Source organism: Corvus cornix, chromosome 7, assembly GCF_000738735.6.
Source record: "Corvus cornix cornix isolate S_Up_H32 chromosome 7, ASM73873v5, whole genome shotgun sequence".
NCBI lineage: Eukaryota > Metazoa > Chordata > Aves > Passeriformes > Corvidae > Corvus > Corvus cornix.
This window is the reverse complement of record NC_046337.1, coordinates 15,728,376-15,752,083: the sequence shown is the minus strand read 5'-3', so window position 1 is coordinate 15,752,083 and position 23,708 is coordinate 15,728,376. Positions and strand designations below refer to the sequence as shown.

General features: G+C 59.8%; 2 protein-coding genes across 3 annotated transcripts; both read left to right on the top strand.

Moving 5' to 3' along the window:
- Positions 1–1,548: 1,548 nt before the first annotated feature.
- CRYBA2 (crystallin beta A2) lies at positions 1,549–13,493 on the top strand. 2 transcript variants are annotated; one of them, XM_010406934.4, is made up of 5 exons: positions 1,549–10,437; positions 11,021–11,194; positions 11,618–11,759; positions 12,816–12,958; positions 13,257–13,493. In XM_010406934.4, exons 2-5 carry the CDS (start codon positions 11,034–11,036, stop codon positions 13,402–13,404), a joined length of 594 nt encoding a protein of 197 aa, XP_010405236.2. In that variant the 5' UTR covers positions 1,549–10,437; positions 11,021–11,033; the 3' UTR covers positions 13,405–13,493. The 2 variants fall into 2 exon arrangements, with proteins under 2 accessions (XP_010405236.2, XP_010405235.2); XM_010406933.3 differs by having other exon boundaries at positions 11,018–11,194.
- Positions 13,494–17,620: 4,127 nt separating this feature from the next.
- On the top strand, positions 17,621–22,826 carry FEV (FEV transcription factor, ETS family member). The gene is given in 4 exon segments (XM_039555146.1): positions 17,621–17,672; positions 18,698–18,714; positions 18,716–18,773; positions 21,196–22,826. Coding segments are annotated over 4 exon segments (639 nt in total). The 3' UTR covers positions 21,708–22,826.
- Positions 22,827–23,708: the final 882 nt, after the last annotated feature.

Below are 23,708 nucleotides of genomic sequence, written 5' to 3'. Positions count from 1 at the left end.
GAGTGAAACACATCCTGTTCTTGCTGCTGCATTAGGACAGCTGGCTCCCAGCCTGTGTGGCCACGCTGGGAACGCTCCCAAAGGGAACGCTCCCAAAGAGAAAGCTCCCAAAGTTTTGTTGAGCTCTGCTTTGCTGCGTAGCTCACAAGTCTGTGGACTCCTCTAAATGAAGTGTGAGCATTGTTGTGGTGTGCCATGGGGATTTTCAGCATGAGTGGGGGGATTGGGGTGAGAACAAGGAAGTCCTTGCTGTCACTGGCACTCAGACTGCTTGGGGCAGGCACTAGATTTGCTTTTCTGCCCTGAGACTTCACAGCTCCCTGACCTCTCAGCAGCTCAAAATACTGAAGAAAGCCACTGCCATCCTAGAGCTGCCCAGGTAGGGTATCCTCACACCTGCTTCCCCTGGCCCCCCGCTCTCCCCTCATCTCTGCTGCAAAGTGAGCCAGGCAGGTGGGTGGAAAAGTGACAGCTGGTGTTGTTCCAGTGCAGGTTAATGAATGTCTCCTCCTCTCCCCCCCACCTCCTCCTCCCCACCACCCCAGCACCCAGGCTCCTGGCTCCTATCAGCCCATCAGGCTCCCATTAACAAAGGCAGCCCTGGAGAGTTTGCATAGAGACCTGCTCTGCCTCTAATCTAGGTGGGCTAATCGCCTCCCTTGCCCAGCCGGCCTTCCCTGGGTCAATATTTGCTCTGAGCAAACACAGAGCTGTGACAGGTGTGCTGGGGAGAAGGCTCGCTGCCGCCAGCCCAGCCCTCTCGCCTGTCTCTGCTCAGTCACATCTCTCCGGCCCCCCGATCACCGGCCAGCCAGCGCTATTTTTATCAGGACTATAAAAGCCCCATCCAGCCAGCGTCACCCTCATTTTCTGCTTGTGAGCCAGCGGGGGAAGGCGAAGCCACTCACCTGACAGCTGCCAGCGTGTCACCGGAGCCAGGTGAGCTGCTAGAGCCCAGCACACCTTGGCCAGGGTCCTGCCTGCCTGGCTGGGAGCAGTGTACTGGGCATGGAGAACATCCTGGGGGCTTCTCTGGGACAAGTACTGGGAGTCTGGTCGCACCTCTGAACTCCTGGGAAGGAAGGGGATGGGCTCAGGGGACACCGTCCAGCCTGTCCCCTTTCCTTAACTCTTCTTTCTCACCTGTATTTTCCAAACTTTCTGTTTCCCTCCCCTCCTCCATTTACTCTCTTCCTTTCTTCCTTCCTTCCTTCCTTTCATCCCCGTTCTCCACCCTGCCATGCCAGTTTAACCCGCCCCTGCTCTGTTTGGCTTTCCCAGGCAGCAGGTGTCAAGCTTCCACTTTCCGGACTTTACCCCCAGAGGAGCTGGTTTGGAGCAGCAAGGACACCATCTCCCAGCCTGGAAGGACCCAGCTCGGGAGGAAGGGTGCAGAAGGGGCTGCTGACAGCCCACGGCAGAGCACCCCTCCAGCCCACACTATCCAAAGTCGGAGCATCTCTGCACTTGCCTGGCGTCGAGCCCCACGTGCAATACCTGACCTGAACGTTTTGTTCGTTCGGCTCGCGTTAGGCAGGTCCAGCCCATCTGCAAGCGCATGGCTGGCGCTCACAGCCGGCACCACCACGGAGGGAGCACACGCCTGCTTGCAACTCCCGCGTGCCAGGACGAACCTCTGGTCTGTGTGCGGAGCAAAGCGCTCGAGGGACGCGCACAACATGCAATCTCACCCAAACACACGCAGCAGGGACCAGCCAGTGCACACAGATGAAGCAATCCACACACAGCATGCGTGAACCCCATGGGACCTGCCCATGGCACTGTGGGACATGGGACCCGCGTGGCAGTGGTACACATGGCATTTCTGGCACTCAGCTTTGCAGGTTGTGACGTGCAGGACCCATGTCCCTGTGCCCATGGCATGGCAGGCACATGTAACACACTAGGCACACGCGTCCTGCCTGTGTGGCTGATTGCTGCTTGTAGCAGCCTGCTGGGGAAGGGCAGCCTGGCCCTGGCAGCACTGCAGAGCCGTGGCAGGCACAGAGAGCCCTGGCACGGTGCTGGCCCAGGGTGGAGTTTGGCAGGGCTCTGCCAAGCACCCAGGTAGGTCTCAATGGTCTGCTGGTGCCAAGGGAGCTTGAACTGCTGACAGCGCAGGCAGCGGGGAGGGAGGGCAGGAGCAGGCAGCAGGGAGCAGGGCAGAGGATGAGGGGTGCCACATCTCGCACACCTCTGCCTTGATTCACTCCCAGGACCTGCACTTCCCAGCCCTTCCAGAGACTGCCTGACTGTCCAGGGCAGGTGTTTCCTGTTGTGCACCCTAAGCCTGCCGGAAAGGTGCCAGCTCCTGCTGGTGGCAATCTCTCTGCCTATGCTTGCTGTGGAAGGGTGTCGGGGGTGGTGCTGGCAAGCCGGTGGGTCTCTTCCAGGACAGCCCTGCTCACTGCCTGCCCTGCTCTCAAAGCACAAGTGCTTGACCTGGACACCTGTCCCATTCCATGTCCTGTCCCATCCCTCCCCCTCCAGCAGCCAGAGCAGACATTCAGAGCCTGGGGCTGCTCCTAGCACCATGGAAGCTGCAGGGAGTCACAGAGAGCCAGGAGATGGGACAGCAGTGAACCTGCTTTCCTCCCATCTCAGGATATTGTTTGGGAGTGGAAAGATCCCTCACCTCTCTAGTGTCAGTGTCTATGCCTGCCTCTGCCTGCGATTTCTCTGCCAGCCCTGAGCTGCTTCTGCCCTGCCCTCTGGCACAGGCACTTCTGTAACACAGGATCCAGTTCTAGTCCCACCATGCTCACGGATGCTCTGAGTTCACAGGTAGAGCCTGAGTCCATCTGCAGCCTCTCTGCAAACACCAAAAAAGGCTCAGCCCATCCACCCAGTGTGGATGGAGGAGAGGTTGGAGGTGAAGGAGCTCAGGAGTGTGCTAAGAGACAGGAAGATTCCTGCTGCTTTCCCTCACCCTCATGCAGCTATGCACAGGACAAAGCTCAGCAGCCCCAGTCCTGGAGCAGGAGAGTCCTGTTCCCTCCTTGGGGTGCCCCTGCAAGGGGCAGAGATGAGGCACCTTCTAGGCTTCCTGTTTGGGCAGATGTTTTGGGAAGTTTCCAACAGGTGGTGTAGGAAGGGACCAAAACCAAAGAACATCTCCAGGGTTGCTGTGCTCCCTGCATCCCTCCAGAGCTAAGTGTGCATCCTAGCCTGGGAACAGCCCCCAGATGGTGCGGTGATTGGCCATCATTGTGGTCATGGGCCCCCTGGGGCTGTGTGTCCAGGCTCTGTGTCTCCTGCTACCAACCCTGGCAAAGTTGAAAAGCTGAGAAAGCACAACACATCCCCCGATATGCACAACCCTCTGCAGCTGCCCCACTCAGGCTGGGATCAAATAGAACACGATTAATAACTCTGAGCAAAGCCAGACCCTGCTGTCCATGTGCTCCAGTCGCTGCACGTGTGTCCCTGTGGGGGCAGAGCCTGGCGGAGATGGTATCTGGCAGAGCAAGGCTGTGGAGATGCTGCCGTGCCGCCTCCGCTTTCGCTTAGCTGCTCCAGCACCTCTGGCTGTCTTATGCCCTGGTTTAATTGCCCCCCTGCCATCTTCCCATCCTGCTCTCCCTGGTCCAGCTCTGCCAGCCCAGTGGCACTGGAACACTGTGACCCCGTTTAAAGATGGGATGGCCCCGGGAAGCCACATTGCCCTGAGGGCTGTGTTAGCCAGGGAATGGCTCTCTGGCAGGGTTAGCACCCAAGGGTGAGCTTCTCCTCATGCTAGGAAGAGCCAGAGGTGTTAAACACCCACTTCTACATGTCAGAGCCAGTGCTGGTACCAAGGGCTGCACCAGGCTGGGACGGGATGAGGCACAGTGGGGTATTGCTGTCTGTGCTGGGTGGTGCTGTTCCCCAAACCCCAGGCTCTTCATGGCCAGTGGCACGGCTTTGGGGACCTTGGGACCTGGGCTGGGGATTTTCGTGGCACAGTTCCGCACCAGGAGGATTTGCATGGAGAGGGCAGGGTGCAGGAGGAGCACTGGGAAGACGCAAGTGCCCAGGTTTGTATTTGCACATAGGCATAGTTGCACACAGGTGTGTATGTGCATGCCATGTTTTAATGTGTGTGCCCTCCCTGGCAGGCAGGGCAGAGCTGGTGCATTCCTGTCCTGTGTGCACGTGTGCGTGTTCTGCTGCTGAGCTGAACGGGTGGTGCTGGCCGTGCCCCTGCTGCGCTCGCTGCTCTGTTTCCTGGTGTGAGTGCACCGGGTGAAGGTGTGGGTGTGAGCAGAGGTGTGCACTGTTGCTGGCAGCCTGTAGGGTGCTCATGTCCTGCCCAGCCCGGATGGGGTGTGCCATCCTGGGGCAGGCACTGCTTCACTTCAGGATGTGGCAGAGGCAGCTGGTCGTCCTCGGCACCCCAGTGCCCTGAGGGGACCAGCCCACAGGGCTGTGTGGGCATCCCAAGGGCTGAGAACCAGGGTAGTGTGAGCACCCCTAGACCTCGACTGACTCCACCCAGCCTGTTTGGCACATCTCTGCTGTGCCTGGAGGAGGTGCCCAGGCAGAGCAGAAGCTCCCTGCCCCTGAAAGTCAGTCTGTCCCAGCACCACTGTGGGTACCCAGAGAGTTTGTACAAGGACACAGGCTGCTTGTGTCCCTGGGGATAGGCTAATGTTGGAGATCAGGGCGCTGCTCCAGCCTGCTCCTGGCCATGGCCAGACTTGGGACAGGGAGCAAAGGGATTGTCCTTGCTCTGTGCTGCGGTCCTACACTCCCCTTGCCAGGCTGTAGCTTCAGGTGCAGTCACCAAGCAATGGGGTCATCCCACACATCACCCCCAGCTGAAGATAACAAGGAGAGGCAGTCCTCAGTCTTCCTGGGCTCTGGGATGAGTTTATCACCCTTTGTCAGACAGGGTGGAGGGGAGAGGTGGGTCCCAGGCATGGATTTGCGTTCTGCTGTGGTGAAACTACAGGCAGTTCTCCACATTCCAATCCACTCCTGGCCATGGGGAGTATCAGGGACAGCATAGGTACAGCCTGGCATCCTCTCCCCTGCACATACAGACCACTGGGGTGAGGGGACATATTTTACAGTTGCCCCCAAAAAAAGGGCTTTGCACCCCCATGAATGAAAGGAATAAGGGAGAGTCCTGCTGATGAACTCAAGAGGCTGGGGGGAAAACCCAGAACTTACACTAGTCCTGCATTTTGGAGCATATCATCTCCATCCTCCCATGGGGCCTCCAGGGAAGGGGTGAGCAATGGGACTCCTCTCTTCCCAGCCAGTGGCTCTGGGAAGTGCGTGGGCAGCCTGCCCAGGGGATGGACACTGAGCAGGTTGCCAGGGCTGCTGCTTCTGGCCCAGCTGTCGCCGGCTTCGGGAGCCCTGAGGCAGGATGTTCTGTTCCTGCAGCAGTGCTGGCTCAGCCCCCGCCTGTGCTGATCCTCAGAGCTGCTGGAGGAGGGGACTCGCCACTGCCAGCCTTTTCATCTCCCTCCTGCACGAGCATCACCCAGGCTTGGAGTGCCTACCACTACAGATGTGGCCAACAGGGGAGTGGAGGAGCACTGGGGTGCAGTGGGACCGTGGCCAGGTGCCAGCTGAGCTGGTATCTCCTGGCTCTGAGGCTGCCAGGGGCTGCCAGCCTTAATTGTGTACTCTGCACCTCCATGACAACACCTGAGGCACTGTAGGTAAAGCTGGGATCTGGGAAGCTGTGCTCACCCCGTGGTACCCCTCCAAATATGATACAGTGTACTGAAGGAGATGCATCGGCAGCTGCATCCAGGCCACACTGGGTGTGGGGTGGGACGCGCTCCCCTGTCCCCATCACTGCTCCCTGGGACTGGTCTGCACTGGGCACTCTGTGAGGACCAGCAGGTTTCTCCAGGACACTGAAGCTATGGGTGGTGGCACCTGGAGGTGCCAGGCTAAGGTCACCTCTGGTAACAAGCAGGAGTTCACAGTGGCTGGCATCAGTGGGCTCCCTTTCAGGTCAGGATCTGGACCATAGGACTGTAGGACCAGATACTGGCTCCTCTGCCCCAGTGCCTGGCATCCCCATCTGGGTAGGGTGTGACAGAGGGGACACCTCAGGCTGAATGGGACATGCCACCCTGGATTCCCTTTTGGAGCAGCCTGGCTTGGTTTTGTGCTGCTGTCAGTTCCCTGCCAGGGCTGGCCCAACCCGGAGAGGCAGCAGTTGTCACCTGCTCACACCCAGGCTGTAATCCACAGGCAGGAGGTAAGCAGCTGGCGGAGCCTCCCTGACCTTCAGGTGGGATTAGTCCCCATGGGAACAGTGGGGAGCAGGCAGGTGAGGCCACAGCTCCCCTGGCAGTTCGTGGGGACTCTGCAAGGCTGGCAGAGTTGGGGACTGAGCACACCGCCATGCCGGGGGCAGCCAGAGCCAGGTTGTGAATGGGTGGCACAGGGTGAGCCAGTGTCCCTGGGAGTATCCTTGTCCTGGTGGGTTGTTGCAGGTGCAGCTCCAGAGCTGTGGGTGCCACAGGGCACAGTGGGCACCCATAGTCCCACAAGGAGGGGGTGAGCAGCATACCTGGGGTGGCCAGGGTGCCAGTGGGGGCAGCAGGTGGGCAGGTCTGGAGAGCAGGTTCCAGTGGGGGTACTGGTGACTGGCTGAGGGCCACGGGTGCTTGTGGAGAGCTGACTGGGGTGAGGGCTGCTGCATGGAGCACCATCTCAGCCAGCTGTTTACAAGACCAGCTGTGAGTGAGAACGTGTGGGTACCCCTTGCATTGTGTCCCACTTGCTATGCCCTCACTGCATCCCTGCCCTTCCCTAGCTGTTGGTGACAGTACCCCGAGACCAGTCAACATCTTGGTCCCCAGTGGGTTCCTCTCCCACTCAGCCCCTGGACCCATCCTGCCCTGGGGGCAGCAGGAGCTGCAGCTGGTGTGCACCAAGCCCAGCCTGGGGGAAACCCGAGTGCCTGGAACCTCTCCCGGCATGGAACAGCTGGCAGCCCACGGTGTGCGTGTGCACCTGCGTGGGAGTTAATCCCAGCAACATCTGCCAGGCTCTTTGCGACCCAGGAGCTTCCGGCTGCAGGGATGGGATGGCTGGGTGCACAGGGCACGTGTGTGTGGGGCGGCTGGCGTGTGCCAGGGCTCCCTGGGCAAGGCAGTGCCTGTGTGGCATGACTTCTGTGGCAGCTGTGTGCCTGCACACATATGTCGCGTGTGGCCAGCAAAGCTTCTGGAGGGGACAAGTGGCACTGGGGATACCAGCAACCCTCTTGGCTCTGGGATCCAGGGATCCAGCAGGTGAAGTAGGGGTTTTGGATGGGATTAACCAATCCTGGTGTTGACATGTTCAGAGCAGCCCCGAAGCAAAGATGACTGGGGAGAGAAGGAGGGTGTTTGCATCCTTGTCAAGGAGGATGATTTCCCAGGGAAATGAGGCTGGGGGAGAAAGGGGAGGAAAAAGGGAGCAGTGGGGCTGTGTGGGGGCAATGACACACCACCCCTGATCTAATCAGCCAGACCCTGCAAATAAAAGCCACCTGTTTTGGCCCTGGCAGCAGGAAGCCATCCCTAGAACAAACAGAGCACCAGGCAACTGGGAGAAAGACAAACAGGGGCCGGCACCAGCTCCATCTGCTCCTGTTCGGCCCAGCCCCCAGACCTCCAGCCCCCTGGAGTGGCAGTCCAGCCCCCAGCAGGGCTGGGGAGAAGGAGAGAGCAGCTAGAGGTCCTTGCAGGGTGTGAGCGGGGCTCAACCCGTGGTGTCAGCCAGATGGCCTGCATACAGCTGTGCTGCCCTGGTCAGCTAGCTCAGATATTCATAACGTCAGTGGCTACAACTGGGTATTGCCACAGACATGGCATCAGCACCAGGGCTCCTGGGCAGCACCTGCCTCACCTCTCCCTGCTCAGCTGCCCCAGCTGTGCACTGTCCTGAGACCAGTGCCTGCAAAAGGGGTACATGGTCTGCAACATGGGTACAACCCATGGTTGGCATGGTCTGGGCTTGGCATGGAGCACTTGGGTGACCTTGTGCTCCCACCATGCCCCCAGGCTGCCGGCTGCCGCGCTGTGCCCAGTGGCACAGAGAAACATGATCTGTTTTGCTAGTGCAGGGAACAAGCTGAGCTGGGAGCAATGAGGGGCCCTTATTAAATTAGCCTATGCAGGAGGCCCTGGGTGAGTGCTAACCAGCTCCCACAGCAAGTATTAGCAGCTGCCCTTGAGCAGAGTCACTGCCTGCCCCCGCACCAGCCTCGCTCTGTCCCTGTTCCCAGCTGGGCAGGTGTGGCTGGGGGCTGGCAGGTGACCTAGCCATGGGAATGCTGGCTGGTGACAGAGACTGCCTGGAGATGGCCCAGAGAGGACGGGCTGCATCAGCTTTCTGGGATGCAGTAGGAGAGGGCTCCTCGTGAGTGACCCCACTGATTCACTGTGCCCTGATGTGGCTGTGGCTCCCATGTGGCTGCCCTGAATGCACCGAGCAAGAGGTGAGGCACATCCCAGTGAGTACGATGTGCTGAGAATCAAGGGAGGGGCACAGTCTGCATCTGGGTTTCTCCCCTGCACCATTCGCCTTCCAGTGCTTTTGTCCAAAATGTTGTATGGGGATGACTGAACTGTTTGCATGCTCCTCATGGCACACCACCAGTGCCCCGCAGATCCTGTAGCACACCATACAGTGCCCCACACACTCTACATGCACATCCCATAACAGCTTGCAGCATCCTACACATTCTGTGGTGCCTCACGCACTGGGGTTCTGTAATACACCCCACAGTGCCCTGCACCTCAGAGTCCCCAGCTGCCCTCATGCCTCAAGCACCCCAAACTAACCAGTGCCCCACACCTCTGTTCACACAGCCCAGGCAAGGGGTGGCAGCCCCGTGGGGGGACCCTGCGGTGCACTGGCTCTGCATCTTGCCTCACCTTCACCAAGGTGATGGCTTCCCTAAACGCTGCCCAGGCCTGTCTCCCAGCGTTTTGAGAGATGTCCCCAGGCCACCAGGCTGCACCAAGGTGCTCTTCCTTCTCCAGGGAGCATCCCTATCCTTCCTTCCACCTTCTGCTTCCCCAGACAGCTCCAAGAGGGTCTTCCCCCTCCCTGCTAGGAGCACTCCAGGCAACGCAAGCTGAGGGTCGCCTCCCCAGCGCCTGTCCCCGGCCAAGGGCCACTAATGTCCCTGAGCTGGAGCCTGCTCCAACCGCTGCCAGGCTGCACCCTCTGGTGGGACCCGCAGGCATCGGCGCGGACTCGCACCGAGCCTCGGAGCCGTCGAGCAGTGGGGAGGACACGAAGAGGTCTCTCGAGTCCTGCCCCCAGCCCGTCCTTGCTGTCACCCCTCTGTCCCCGATTCTTGCTGATGCCAGGCTAACACCACTCCCAGCTGCCCACACTGCACTCTCCATAACCAACCATGTCGGGGCCACTTGTGATGTTGACCCCATGCCCAGGACCCCCAGGAGGGCTGGAGTTTTCCTGGGAAGGTTTGAGGTGCTATGGCCCAGCCCTTGCCCAGCGGCCAGCATGGCACCTGCCCAGCTGAAGGTGGGGAGTGCCTGGCCTCACCACAGACTACACAGGGATGCTGCAAGAAACACTGCTGCCTAGACACCCAGGATTTCACAGCTCGACAGGGCACTCTTCCTCCTTTCCAGCCTGTGTTGGCCTCATCCATCCCAGCTCCTGGTGGGAGACAGTGGGGATATCTGCGTGGCATGGTGCAGTTCCAGGCAGGGCTGGTCCTGCTGTCCAGGTGAAGGACACAGCTCTGTCCCAAAGCTGGTCCCCTCCCACTGTGCATGGTGTCCCTTGCCCAAATGGGAAGTGAGTGGGAGCACAGGGAGCTCTTTGTCAAGCCAGGGGACATGCCCAGGACATTACAAGCATGTAACTGGTGACCATTAGCACCCAGTCTGCAGCCAACGCAGGAACCCCTGCAGGGCCTGTCTGGAGAAGGGACCCATGGTGGCAGAGTCCCACGTGGAGGGGCAGAAGCAGCCCCAGATAAGCCCTGTGTTCCAGCATGAGGACATCAGTACCCCTCAGCTCCCAGATGGTAAATCCCCACTTCACCCTGGCACCTCCTTCCCACCAGCCTCAACCCTGGCAAAGGCTGCGGGTTCCCTGGGAAAGGCTGGGTCCCTAATCCCTGGGCCAAGCGGGGACATTGTCCGTGGGCAGAAAGGAAAGCGGCGCGTCAGGCCCTTTGCCCATTGTGCCCTGAGCCGCTGCGCAAACACAGCCCAGCACTTTCATTGTCAGCCGCGCTGGGCGCGGGGGGGCCGCTCTCGCCACACTGCCTAAGTGGAATGGACAGCCGGAGTCTGGGGTGGGCGAGCAGCCCGTCCCCCCCGCATCCCCTGCCTGCTGACACAGCGCCCTGACCGCCTGCACCATCGGCACTTCAGCGCCCGCCTATAAAGGGCGAGGGGAAAAGCCGGCGCCGGCACCGCCACCTTCGCCTCTGTGCCCTGCCCTGCCGACCAAGTAAGTACCAGGCTGTGAGCCCCCAAGACCGCACTGCACAGGCGCTGCCACGCTCCCTTCACCCCACACCAAGCCCCCACCCGACGCTCACCCTGGGGAAGGGCAAGTGGTGGGTGCTGTGTGGCACAACGGGGGTGCCCTGCGCGGGCAGGAGGGACCTGGCAGGAGGGATGGAAGAGCCAGGCTGCTCTACCCCAGGGCTACACTTGCACCTGTGTCTGAGCTGGGGTCACCGCCGCCTCCCAGCAGTGGGTACAGTGCCGCTGCACCCAGACAACTCCTGGAACCATCGCAGGGAGCTTGGGAGAAGAAAAACTGAGGCAGTTCTGGGTACATCACAAGGAGAGATGGGGCATTGCAAATTCCCCCTGCAACTTGGGGTTCACTGGACAGAGATCTCCCAACACCGAAGGAAAGGGAATGGGAAATGCCCCCATGCCAGCCTGGGAGGGCAAAGGGCCAGTGGCATGGGATGTGTGAGGGCAGCACCACTGGCATCCCAGGCTCAGCGGCAGGCAGCGGGGTGGCTGGGGGCTGACGGTGGGCGCCTGCCCTGGGGTGATATGTGGGGCTCTGCCAGCAGCCGAGTGACCCGTATGACCAGCAGTGAAGCCATGGACACCCTGGGGCAGTACAAGATCACGGTGTGGGAGGAGGAGAACTTCCAGGGCAAGCGCTGCGAATTCCTCATGGAGTGCCCCAGCATCATGGAGCGCGGCTTCCGCAAGATCCGCTCCATCAAGGTGGAGTCTGGCCCGTAAGTGCCCCGCCAGCCCCGTGGCCCCTTGGCACACCCCGCTCCAGCAAACCCACTGCTCCCAGGGGACCGTTGGGAGCTGCTAGGGAGCCAGAACACCCAAGTCCTTCCTCAGCTATGACACAGCCTCATCATGCAATCTTCCTGCTTGCACTCCTTGTGTGGTGCCCCAGTTTCCCCATTTGCTGTTCAGGGAGACCCTGCCGAGCCAAGGTGCAGGTTGGAGGCAATGGCGTGGCTCTGGGGAGAGGGGCCCCACTTTCAAAAGGGACATTTGCTGCTAGCAAGGACCCCATCGTCTGTGACAGACCCATAACCTGCCAGGATGTCTCTGTCCCCTGCCCAGAAAGGAGAAGCCGACCCCTGGCTAATCCTGGGGACTGTGTCACACATCCCTGAGGGTTTTCCTCCTCTCCCCTCCAGCTGGGTAGGCTTCGAGTACCCTGAGTACCAGGGACAGCAGTTTATCCTGGAGAAGGGTGACTATCCCCGGTGGGAGGCCTGGAGCGGGAACAGTGGCTACCGGACCGAGCACCTCCTCTCCTTCCGGCCTGTCAAATGCGCAGTGAGTTACTGGGACACCGCAGAGGGGGGGCTCAGGGCAGGCAGAGCCTCCTCCAGGCAGCCCAGCAGGGAGGTGGAGAGGGACAGACTGGAGGATGACTTACATGGGGCATGGGATGGAGGGGTGAGGTATACACAGAGGTACCTGTGAAGTGGAGGAGTAGCTGCACCCACGAGCTCCCACCTCCCTGAAAAGATCCTGGGATGCTTTTTAGGTCTAAAATTTAGCCTGAACCACAATTCCAGCTCCTTCTGCTTTGTGCTTTGGAGAGCCACCTCCCAGATTGGGGTCCCAAGGCCTTGTCTCCCAGCCCCGGTTACCGGGGATGGGGTGAACAGAGAGGAGCTGGCAGGACCGCAGGGATGCTCAGGGTACAGGGTCTGTCCCCCTCCCGTCCAGGGTACCTGAGCCGTGCCCGGGCAGACGCAGCTCTATCGCTCCATCTGCAGAGACACTGGTGCTCGCAGCAGCGGCACGTCTGCGCCTCCGAGCGGGGGGTCCCCCCCCAACTTTTAATAATCACCAGGCAGATATGTTCAGGCTTTAATAAAGGGGATGTGATAAGATCACTCCTTACTGGCAGGACTGCTCCTCAGTGCAGATAGATGCATGTGGGGGCTGGGCACGGGGGACAGTGCTGCATCACTCAGTGTCCCAGCCATTAACCCCTCCATGTCCAGCACCCAGAAAGGCCCCACAGAGCTGAGGGGATCTCTCTCAGCATCCTGCCTTGCCCTGAACCCTCCTGCAACCTTGGGGAGCATGACGATGCTGAGGGCAGCAGTCTGTGTGGGTCCGGAGGTTGTAGCCACTGTAACTCTCACTGACAGCTGTGCATTGGGACTGCAGGAACATGGGAGCAGCATCCTCTGGGCAGTCCAGAGGTGTCCCAGTGAAGGGGTGCCAGGCTGTAGGACATCCCCATGCATTGCACCAAAGCCGGTTAGGATCCCAGGCCTCTCACAGTGCCTTGTTTTGTGTCACACTGATGCCACATCCCCTATCCCTGGGCAAGCCAACCCATTCCTGCTGACCTCCAGCTCTCTCCCTTCACAGAACCACAATGACAGCAAAGCCATCCTCTACGAGGCTGAGAACTTCCAGGGTCACAAGTTTGAGCTGAGTGACGACTATCCCTCGCTGCAGGCCATGGGCTGGGGCAACAAGGAGGTGGCATCCATCAAAGTGAACGCCGGAGCGTGAGTGCAGCCAGTGGGGCAGGGACCGGGGGGTGCCAAGAACAGAGGTTCAGCAAGCACCTCCCTCCTGTATAACCCCAGGATGCGGAAGGGGGACCCCCTCAAGAAAGGGATGCCTTCCTGCTACCTTTTCCTTGAAAATCCAAGCCATTGGGTATTTTTTGTCCCTCTCCTCCCAGGGCAAGCAGAGGGGTGGGATGGGATGGGATGGGATGGGATGGGATGGGATGGGATGGGATGGGATGGGATGGGATGGGAGGATTTGGCTTGGGGCTCTGAGCCAAGGGTCTGCCTGCAGGTGGGTGGCATACCAGTACCCAGGATACAGGGGCTACCAGTACGTGCTGGAGCGGGACAGACAGAACGGCGAGTTCAAGAAGTACAATGAATACAGCAGCCAGGCCCACACCAACCAGATCCAATCCATCCGCCGCGTCCAGCACTGAACAGGGGCAGGGCTGTGTGCCCTGCAGCCTCCAGGCTGCTGTGCAATAGACCTCTATCCGGTAGCAAATAAAGGCATTTGTCAAAAAAAGAGTGCTCCTGCCTCTGCTCTGCTCCTCAGGGGGCTGCCATGCTGGGAGGACCTTCTGTGGGGTGGAAGGTGAGGTTTCTCCTTCCCCAGGCAGTTTTGGGCCCGTGGCCAGCTCTACCCTGGGCTGAGCTCTCTGCACCCCACCTCTTGTCCATGCACAAAGAACAGAGGGGCTGCAGAACAGTTCCACTGCTGTGATGGTCTGGCTGGGAAAATGGGAACTTACTGGACAAAGAAAGGGCTGGAGGTGGGAGGGGGCATCCAAGAGGGTTGTGCCCTGGGAAGGGGCATCCAGCGGGGCTGTGCCCTGGGTTTTCCTCCCAGGATCAGTGCTGGGGAAATTGATTGCTACAAAGTCTGTGAGCTCAAGGTCCTCCTCCTCTGCACCCCTCTGGAAGAGAGAAGGGGGTCCGTGCCTGCTGTGGGCCTGGGAAGGAGGAAGAACATAGGGGTCATGTGGGGCAGGACGGGACACTGACACAAATGGGGCAGCCACAGTTGTGTCAGGTTTGGGAGCACTGGCACAGAGGGGCTGGGGGTGGGGAGGTGGGTTGTGCAGGGGTCAGGGGAAGAAGCTCTCAGGGCAGTGTTCCACAGGTGGGAGGGGGCTTGGCTTGGTGCTCTCAGGTGTGTGTGCCCTCCCCCAGCCTTGCCACGCCAGCATATCCGTGCCAGTATCCGGCTCCGGGACACGGGGAGCCCCACCCAGCCTCCTCCTCCTCCGGCACCCTTTCCCAGCCTCCTCCTCCTCTTCCATCTGGCTCCAGCACCCTAAACCCTCCTGGGGTGCAGGCTACCCATCCCGAGGTGCTCCCTGCACCCAGGACATCCCTTCCTCTTCCTCCTCTTCTTCTATCCTGCTCTGGCACTCCAAAGCCCTCCTGGGGCACAGGCTTTCCATCCCGAGGTGCTCCCCACACCCAGTACATGGATGCATGGTGGAACAATTCTGAGTGTCTCAGATGCCTGGGTTCCCCAATGCCCACCCTTGCTAAAAGCATGCCTGGCCCTGAGGCAGGGAGTGTCCCAGAAGGGTGCTGTGAGACTGGTTGGGGGTCAGTCTGGGCACACCCCTCACCCAACAGCGTGCAGAGACCTTAGCCCTGGTGTGTGTGTCAGCATGTGCATGAGTGTGAGTGTGTGTGTGTGTGAGCTGCACACGACCGTGCACACAAGTGATCCCTACATGGCTCCTCTCCCCTCCAGCCCCAGTGCTGCCGTGCAGAAAACCCAGCACCTGTGTATCCCCATCCCACACAGCATCCCAGCTGCAGGGTGCCCCCCAGCCGTCCCCTGTCCCCTCCGTGTCCCCACTGGCCCCACCCCACCACGGCCCCACGGCCTCTCCCCCTGCACAAACACATTCCGGCACACCTGGCCAGGTGCAGCCAGCCCAGGGCCACGTCAGCTCGCTCCGCTCCACAACGCCGGCTCCAGGTGAAGCTTTCCCGGGCACCTGCACGTAGGGCTGCGATGGGGGAGGTAGGGGTGGGGCTGTGGGGGTCATTGCAAAGTCTCGGGTCCTTATTGCTTCACCTGGGCTGGGGGGAGAGCACTGGAGTGGGGGGTGGGGGACAGACTGCCTCTTGCAGCCAGAGAGACCTGCAGCTGCTTCCAGCTGGGTGTTCATGTGTCCGGGCTCTGTCCCCAGAAGCCCCACAGACCTGAAACCTCATCTCCTAGATCCCCTGCAGACCCAAAGCCCAGTCCCTTGGTCCCTCATGGACATGGGTCCCTGTTTCCTGGATTTCTCATCTACCCTGCCTTCCCCATCCTCTGGGTCTGCCCCAGCTCCCCCATGTCCCACCTCCCCCACGAACCAGGGGTCACATCGCTCAGGTCCCCATGGACACAGGGCTCCCCAGCTCTTAGGATCTGGCACTCCCTGCCTTTCTGCACACCACTGACCCCAGGTCACTCAAAGACCTCGGTCCCCTCACACCCCACTTTAAGCCCCCCACCCACTGGCTTTCCCAGGGACCCGGGCGTCTCCATCCCCAGTACCCTCCAAAGCACCCCCATCTCCAGCTCCTGCAGCCCTAACCCTATTTCTCAGCCGGATCCCTACTGCACCCCTGCCCCTCCCCACTCTGGGCTGATGCAGTGTCCCTCCGCCCAGACCCCCCTCCATGCCCTCCGCCATGCAGGTTTGCAGGGGGAGTGTCATGGTCACTCCGGCTGCCAGGAGAGAAGGGGTTGGTGGGTCTGGCATGCTCCTCACCTCACCCCGCCGTCTCCGGGGCTTGTTTTCCGTTGCCTGCGGTTTGTTTCAGTGACTCAGGCAGCGAAAGCAAGTCCGGGAGGCTGCGGAGCCACTGCTGGGAGTGCTGCCCTTGAGGGGCTGGGGAGGACAGGGATGCAGGGAGCAGCCAGGGCTGCTGGGCTGTACAGAGCTGGGCACCCCACTGAGGGGTTCACGGGAGCTCAGGAGACAAGTTGGCGGAAAAGAAACTTTTTAAGAGCTGTTACATTGGTGGATTGGTGGGGAATTGCTGGAGGAATACCATGGGCTCTGCTCATGTCTCCCCTTGCCAACATCTGCTCTTAGTCTGTGATGGAGATGGGCACCAGAGGTGGAGCACGTGGAGCAGAGGTGGAGCTCAGTAACCGAGGGACCCTCGGTTTTCTAAACACTTTGGACACCCCCTGCAAAGAGGAGACACCAGTCCTTTTGGGCTGTGCCACCCTGACTGAGCATCGCTCTCCTGGGGCTGCAGCTTCTTATGCAGGGCACATTTTGGCTGCAGTATAAATAATAACAGTGAGTCTGGCATGGCCGTATCCCGGTTTCCGTTAGGTTCATATCTTGCAATGATCACTTTCCAGAAAGGCAGCTAAATCCAGCATAAGAGCTCATCCTTCTGCCAGACATCAATGAAACACCACAGGAGAAGTTGTGAGCTTGGCTGTACGGTGTGGGACTCATAGAGTAGAACTGGTGACAGCTGTTGGCACACTGCCTGGCTGCCTCAAGCTGTGGGATCCTGTGGAGGGCCCACTCTTGACCCCAGGGACAGAGACTCTGACAGCACCTCACAAGTGCATATAGCAGCTGGAGCCACGGGTGACAGGGAAAATCCTGGCCAGATGTGTCTTTTTGGAGCTGGTATCCCCTTTCTCCGTTGTAAGTTTCTCCACGAAATACCCTCCTGTCTTCAGAATGTACCCAGGGCTGCCCAGGATGAGCAGATGAAGATGGGGCCATCGTGCTTTGTGTGGGTGTTGGGGGTTACCCAGCTTCTACAGATCCTAATAAAGATGTGCAACAGGTTGGGACAGGGCGGGGTGCTGTGGGATGATCACAGGCTTAACTGTCCCTGAGGGAGGGACTATTCAGAAGGCCACAGAGGAGCCAGGGAGGTGGCAGAGCTGTGGTATGACCTGGTGCCACCAGCTGCTGGAGATGCACTTACCCCCCCTGAACCTGAGCACTGCAAAGAAACCCCATGACCAGTGTCCTGGAGGTGGAGGGACCCGGTGGGGACTCAGCTGGCCCATCCCAGGGCTCTGGGAATTCCAAGGAGACCCCAGGACTGTGCTGCCGACGCTGGAGTTGGGGAAGGGGCAGGCACGGACCCCGATGGCCAGCAGCACTGTGGCTCGGAGAGACAGACGCCAGGGGGACAATGCCGCTGCCGATGCCGTGCAGCGAGATGCAGGGTCCGAGGCGATGCTGGCCGTTCGGCGAGTCGGGAAGCGGGATGCTGGTGGGAGGCCGGGGCCGGGCAGTCTCCAGGCAGTGTCCGAGCCCGCTCCCAGCTGGGATGTCAGCGCCGTGTTTGCGAAGAGTTAAGGAGGCGGAAGAGGCAGGAAGCGGCCCGAGCCGCTCTCCATAGAAACCCGCGGCCGTGATTAAAGTCTGATGCGGGCCCGATAGCGGGGGGAGCGGGGGGGGGCAGCGCCCGCTTTAATTACAGCGGAGGAAATTGCTGGAGCCGGGGCCCCAGCCCCTGCGAGTTGCCTGGAAACTCCCCCCTCCCCCGCCTCCCCCGGCCCCTGCCCGTCCCTGCCCGTCCCGCTGCCATTTATTCGCCATCAGCTGCTCCCTGATAAAGTGGAATAATAATAATAATAATAGGGGCAGGAATATTAAAACATGCAGCCCGCGGGCCGCCCCCACAGCTGCCATGAGACACGGCACCGGAGCGGTGCCACTGCTGCTCAACATGTACCTGCCAGGTACGGGCGGATCCCTCGGCCGCTGCCCCACCGCAGCGCCGTGCACCGCACAGCACCCAGCCCCTGCCCGCCCTGTCCCGCTGAGGCCCTGGGGCTCTCCTCTGCCCCATCTTCTTCCAGCGTCCACCCTGTTACCTCCTCTCCCTCTGTCCATTCTCTCTTCCTGCCTCCCAGCACCACAACTATCCCTTCCTTCTTCCTTCCAGCTGTCCTCACAGCCTTCCACACCTACATACTCACCTTGCCATTCTTCATCCTCCCACTGTCACCCTGTCCTTCCATCTCTTCATCCACCCTTCTTTTCTTCCAACCTATCTTTCCACCCACGCACCCACCCTTCCCCTGTGATTCCATCCATCCATTCTTCACCCCACCCATTTGTCCCTGCATCCCCCTTTCCATCCCTGCTATCAGCCAACATCTCCATCTACCCAGTGTCCCTTCCATCAGCCTGTTTTCCCATCACCTTACCCATTACCTGCCCTTCCTTCCATCCGCCCATCTCTTGCACTTTCTTTCCTCCATTTAGCCACTCGCCATCGTCTCTTCTGTCTTTCCATCCATTCACCCATTTCCTTCCTTCCTTCCTTCCTTCCTTCCTTCCTTCCTTCCTTCCTTCCTTCCTTCTATCCATCTATCCATTTTTCTCTCCTTTCCACAGCGGTCCACTCCCCAAATGCCGACAGACATCCTTCCTTCCACCCACCGCTCCTGTCACCCATCCTGCCACCCACCCGCCTCCTCTCCCTCTCCTCCTGCCCCACAGCTCTCTCCCTCACTCCCTCTCTCCTCCCTACCCCAGCCCACGGGATTTTCTATTCCTATTTAAAAGCTTCCCCGGCTGGGTCGGAAATCGGATTTCCTTTTTCCTGGACGCGTTTCCTGGCTTCGCCGCAGCGGCGGGGCAGGCAAGGGGGAGCGGCCGGGGGCTGCGGGGACGCTGCCCGCGGGTGGGCGCTGGGGGGTCGCGGTCCCGCCTGGCTCCAGCCCTCCCTACACTCCACCCGCGCCTCTTTTTCCCCCAGATCCAGTCGGGGAAACTTTTTTTCAAAGACGGGAAGAGCCAGGCGTGGGGGTCTCTCAGCCCCGGCGTGCAGAAAGGTAAGAGCACTGCTGCCCCTTCCCCCGGACAGGCCCTGCTCCCCTCGGCCGGCACAGAGCGGGGACTCCCGGGGCACTCGCATTCTCCCCCGCCCAGCAGCCACCGGGGACCCTTTCCCGGGCACTGCCCATGCAGGACACGGCCACCGCGGAGTCCCCGTTCCCTGCTGCTGCGAGCGCCTCGGGCTGGGAGCATCCTGCCGCCAATTCCCACGGGAAGAGCGGAGAGCCCCGACGGTCGGAAGCTCCCGTCCCGTGGCAGCAGAGGGGAGAGGAGTACTCATGCCCCCGAGCCCCGCAGTGGGGAGAGTGCAGGGTCCTAGCTCCGGTCTCCCAGGAGCTCCGGGACGTCCGACGGGGAGGGAGCTGCCAGCCATCCCGGGAGTGGGGCGGGCTAATCCGGGCTCGGGAGATCCGTTCCGGCGAGTGGAGAGGAGAGTTGAGACCTTTATCCGTGAGGGAGCTGCCAGTGAAGTGCTGGGGCAGGGCTGGGAAGTGATGGGTTCCCGGGAACCGGAGCCATCCATCTGGAAAAAACCACGCAGGGGTCACGGGCATCGGCCAGCGCTGGCCAGGGAGCAGGCTGGAGCCTGCTTTGGAGTACAGCAGCACTGGGCATCGCGGGGCCAGCACTGTAGTGTTTGGGCCGTGTAGCTTGCCTGCTTGCAGGAAGACAGGGACCAGGGGTGTTCTAAGCAGGAAAAATGGAGCCCTGGTTTAGTGGTGGGAGGGGGAGAAAAGATGGAACTGGGGGAACCCTTTTGCCTCTGCACTGCGGACTCTGCCCAGCCATACTCAAGCACTGTGCTGCAGTGAGAAGGATCTTTTTGGATTCCTGGATATTTCCTTAGGGAGCTCTCAGGTGCATTATCATGGCACCCTGCAGCAGGTAGGATTGAGCCTCACCATCCCACCGAGATGCACCCTCCAACACCTCCCTGACCTCCTTGCATGGGGTGGAACACCCGCAGGTGGGAGATAGCTGGAGGCCGGGGTGGGGGCTGTGGGGATGGAGAGGAGGCAAGGGCTGCAGCTGCACCCTAGGGAGGAGAGATCCTCCACCTTGGTCCCAGGATGGGGAATTAGGAAATACAATGCCTTGGAAAGAGCTGGGCTCAACTGCCTGGATCAGGATGTCTGAGTGGGTTTTGGTGGAACAGGGATGGATGGAGAATGGCTTTTCCCTGCTTCTTCTACAGCAAGATCTGGGTAGCACCAGATAAAATAGGTGGGTCTAAAACAAGCAAAACAAGGTGGTTCTTTGTGGGAAATGTAATAGAGCTGTAGGACTGCTTGCTGCAGAGGTCATGGGTGCTAAACCTCTGTATAGGATCTAAGCACCTTTAGACAAAATAATGATAGAAAAGCACAGGGATAACTGCAAAGGCGCACCCTCTGCTCTGTAAAGAGACTGTGCTGCAAGGGCTGGCATCAGGAGCAGGGATGTGCAGGGGATGCTGCTCAGAGGAGGCAGAGTGGGGTGTCTAGGTAAGTGCAGGGCTGCTCTGCAGGGTGGCCAGGTCCCAGCAGTAGGATTCCTCCTTGCCCAAAGGTCCAGACTCCCTCTCCTCTCATGACCTCTGGCCAGACTCAATGGAGCATGCCCTTGTGCCACACCATGGGCATGTGGAGGTGTGCCAGGCTCCAATGTGTGCACAGCCTGGCACAGGGGCACCACAGGCACCCAGCAAGGATACTCCTCAGTGCAAGCTGCAGATGCAATGGCGACGGCTCAGGGAGGACATTTTTCCTCTGGAAATAAGGACCATCACTGAAGCCTGATTCAAAGCCGCAGAAGGTCATGCTATGTCCTCATCTCTCCCTCTCCTGTACCTATCTGTGCTTCTCTGTGGTGTAGTTCAGATGAGCGTCGCACCCTGACTTGAGCTGATCATGGAGATGTCTGTGCAGGGTACAGTGTCCCTAGAGCAGGGGCTGTGCTGTGACACCAGCCCAGTTTCAAGCAGACATGGCTGTGGGGAGTATTTGTGTTGGGATAGATCTGGGTTCTGCCAAGATATCTCCTTCTTGAGGCTGCCAATAAAAGAATAAGGCCACGTCCTCACATGAAAACAAACAAGCAGGTATTCATCTTCAGTGGTGTGTGAATGTGGGTGGGAGGGATGGGGAGACCCTGGATCCAGACCCACTGCAACCTGTGTTGACCTCTGAGCACTCCTCCTCCATCCCAAGGTGCAGGGGCTTCTTCTTGTCCTCACACCTGGGGTGTAGGATGGGGTTGGGACGTTGCAAAGGAGACATAACCTTGTTACCATTGCAGGCGAGATGCAATGAGGCGCAGCCGAAACCTGGGTGCAGGAGGGGGCAACATAACAGTGGGTCAGGGGGCTTGGGGCATATCCTGTACCTCACCTTGTGCCCTGGGAGGGAGCTTTAACCTCTCTGGGGCCCGGCCTTGCAGGTAGCGGGCAGATCCAGCTGTGGCAGTTCTTGCTGGAGCTGCTTTCGGACCGGGCCAACCTGAACTGCATTGCCTGGGAAGGCACCAACGGGGAGTTCAAGCTGATCGACCCTGACGAGGTGGCACGGCGCTGGGGCGAGCGCAAGAGCAAACCCAACATGAATTACGACAAGCTGAGCCGAGCACTGCGCTACTACTACGACAAGAACATCATGACCAAGGTCCACGGCAAGCGCTACGCCTACAAGTTCGACTTCCACGGGCTGGCGCAGGTGTGCCAGCCAGCCACCCCCGATCACGCTCTCTACAAATTTCAGGGCAACCTGGCACCGCTGCCCTTCTCAGGCATCTCCAAACTCAACCTCATGACTTCGGGAGTGACACCGGCTGGCTTCTCCTACTGGCCTGGCTCCAGCCCATCCCTCTACCCTGGGCATGGGCTCCAGCCCTCAGCCCCGTTCAGCGCTATGGCAGCCTCCCACCTCAACAACATGAACAACCATTACCATTAGAGGCTTGGCTGTGCCAAGTGGATGCTCCATGTCCCTGGAAGCATGGGGCTGTGGAGTTGGGAAGCTCAGCAGGGAGGGATGGGGGATGGGATTGTGCCCTGCTCTTATTTGCCCCCTTTTAGATTTGGAGTGGTGTGGGGGAGGTGGGGTGCTTGCAGGGTAGCTGGGTTGGTCCTTTTATGTGGGTGGCTGGAGGAGAGAAGCCGTCTAAATTTAAGATGAGAAAGTATCCATGATCCTGGGGACAGATGTGGATACCTAAAGCAGGGTGTGAATGGAAGGAAAAACCATGGGCTCCCCTCCTGGCAGGGACATTGCCCCACCTTTCCTTTGCAACATGCTGCCCGCTCCGTGAATATCCTGCCCTCCCTGTTCCCTGGAGAGAGGAGTCAGGAGCTGGGGCCCCAGGGCGGCTGTGTCCATGAATGAGGGTCCCACTGAGCAGGGACAAAGAAAGGGGACCTTCCTTGACCACTTGGTCCCCTCACCTTTGTCTCCAAAGACTTCCTTTCCTCCATCCCTCCTACACCTGCTGCCTGAAGTCAGCCTCCTTCAGCCCTCAGGAGAAGCCTTGGTCCGGAGGGCAGATGCTTTTTATGGGTTCACTCATGCCAAGGGCAGGGCTCTGGGATTGGATGTGCCAGGGACAAGTGTGGGGCACACTGCCAGCCCTCAGGGCAAGGCCAGAGCCTGGAGGCAGCATAGCCTGGTCTCTGCAACTCCGCCCTCTCCCCAGTGCCCGAGGATCACACCACAGACAGTCCCTGACACCCTGCACATGAGCCCGTGTCCTGCTCATCACTTCCAAGATTAATTGTTCCAGTTTTACTCCAGTTTTAGCCCCTCACATGCAGGGCTTGGTGGGACACCCCCCCATAAGTAGGAACATCCCCAGGGACAAGGCAGGGTGAGCGGTGGAGCAGAAGAAGGGATGACAGCAGGACTGGGAGCCCCAGGCACCAAGGGGCAGCCCTGGGTCTCTGCCCCTGGGTTCAAGGAACTGCCCCCATCCTCCAGAGCAGGACTTTGGCCCAGTGGATGCAGAAGAGCTGGGCACGCTGAGCTCCACACTGGCTGGGGGGTGGGATTGGTCTTCAATAAAACAGAGAGGTGCTGTGACCTGTGTCCTCTCCTGTCTGAAGGGAGCTGGTGAGAGGGGGAACCACTCAGCAAATCCTCTTCCATCTGAGGCAGAACACCTTCAGGGCTGGGGTGGGAAGGATGTTGCCAGTGTCTGCATCACCTTTTCTCCAGGCATCCCCTCTGGTTCTTACAGCTTCCAAGAGATAGGACAGAGCTGGAAACCTCTGAGTTCCTTGAAACATGCCTTCAGGGAAGTCACATATGCTGTCTCAGGCTCCCAGGCTTGCAACAGAGATCAAACCGGCTGTGTAGGGGGAGTCATGCAACTACCCAGACCATGGAAGGAGTGGCCAGCCCCCACCTCCTCTCCCTTCATGCCCCAGATCACAGCAGTTCCCAGATCTGGGGGCTCCATGCTGCCACTTCTGCATCCCGCCAGGGTTTGGTCACTCTCAGAGCCTTGGTGGCATCTGCTCCAATGCATCCTCATTGCGCTAATCAGCTTGAGGGAGTGGGATCTGATGCCAGTGTGTCCTGCAGGGAGAGCTCAGGCTGAAGTGCGGGGGCCTGATGCTGCTAGCAGAGAGGCCGTGGGTGCGAAAGGAGTTGCAAGGACTGGGTGGGGGGCTATCCCTACCTCCAGGCTTTCTGAGTGTTGCACAGCCTGGTTCCCAAGCACGGCAGGAGGTGAAGTGAGGGGGAAAGGGAGGAGTTACCCCCACACAACCAGTGCCGAGATAGGCTGGAGACAACCCCTGCCCCCAAGTTCGGCTTTACAAGGGCAAAATAGGGGAAATGGCCACAACTGGCTCCCTCAGAGAGGGGCAGAGGGCTGTGCCCTCGCCGGGGAAGCCTGCTTCAGGGCTTAGGTAACTGCGTGACGCAGGGCAGGACACGGATTAAGGGATGTGGGTCACT

What these genes read in the sequence shown, in the direction of transcription:
- CRYBA2 (XM_010406934.4), top strand. Translation starts at nt 11,034, where the DNA reads ATGACCAGCAGTGAAGCCATGGACACCCTGGGGCAGTACAAGATCACG. An exon ending in ATCAAGGTGGAGTCTGGCCC is followed by an intron (nt 11,195 to 11,617) that starts GTAAGTGCCCCG and finishes TCTCCCCTCCAG; the next exon opens with CTGGGTAGGCTTCGAGTACC. An exon ending in ATCAAAGTGAACGCCGGAGC is followed by an intron (nt 12,959 to 13,256) that starts GTGAGTGCAGCC and finishes GTCTGCCTGCAG; the next exon opens with GTGGGTGGCATACCAGTACC.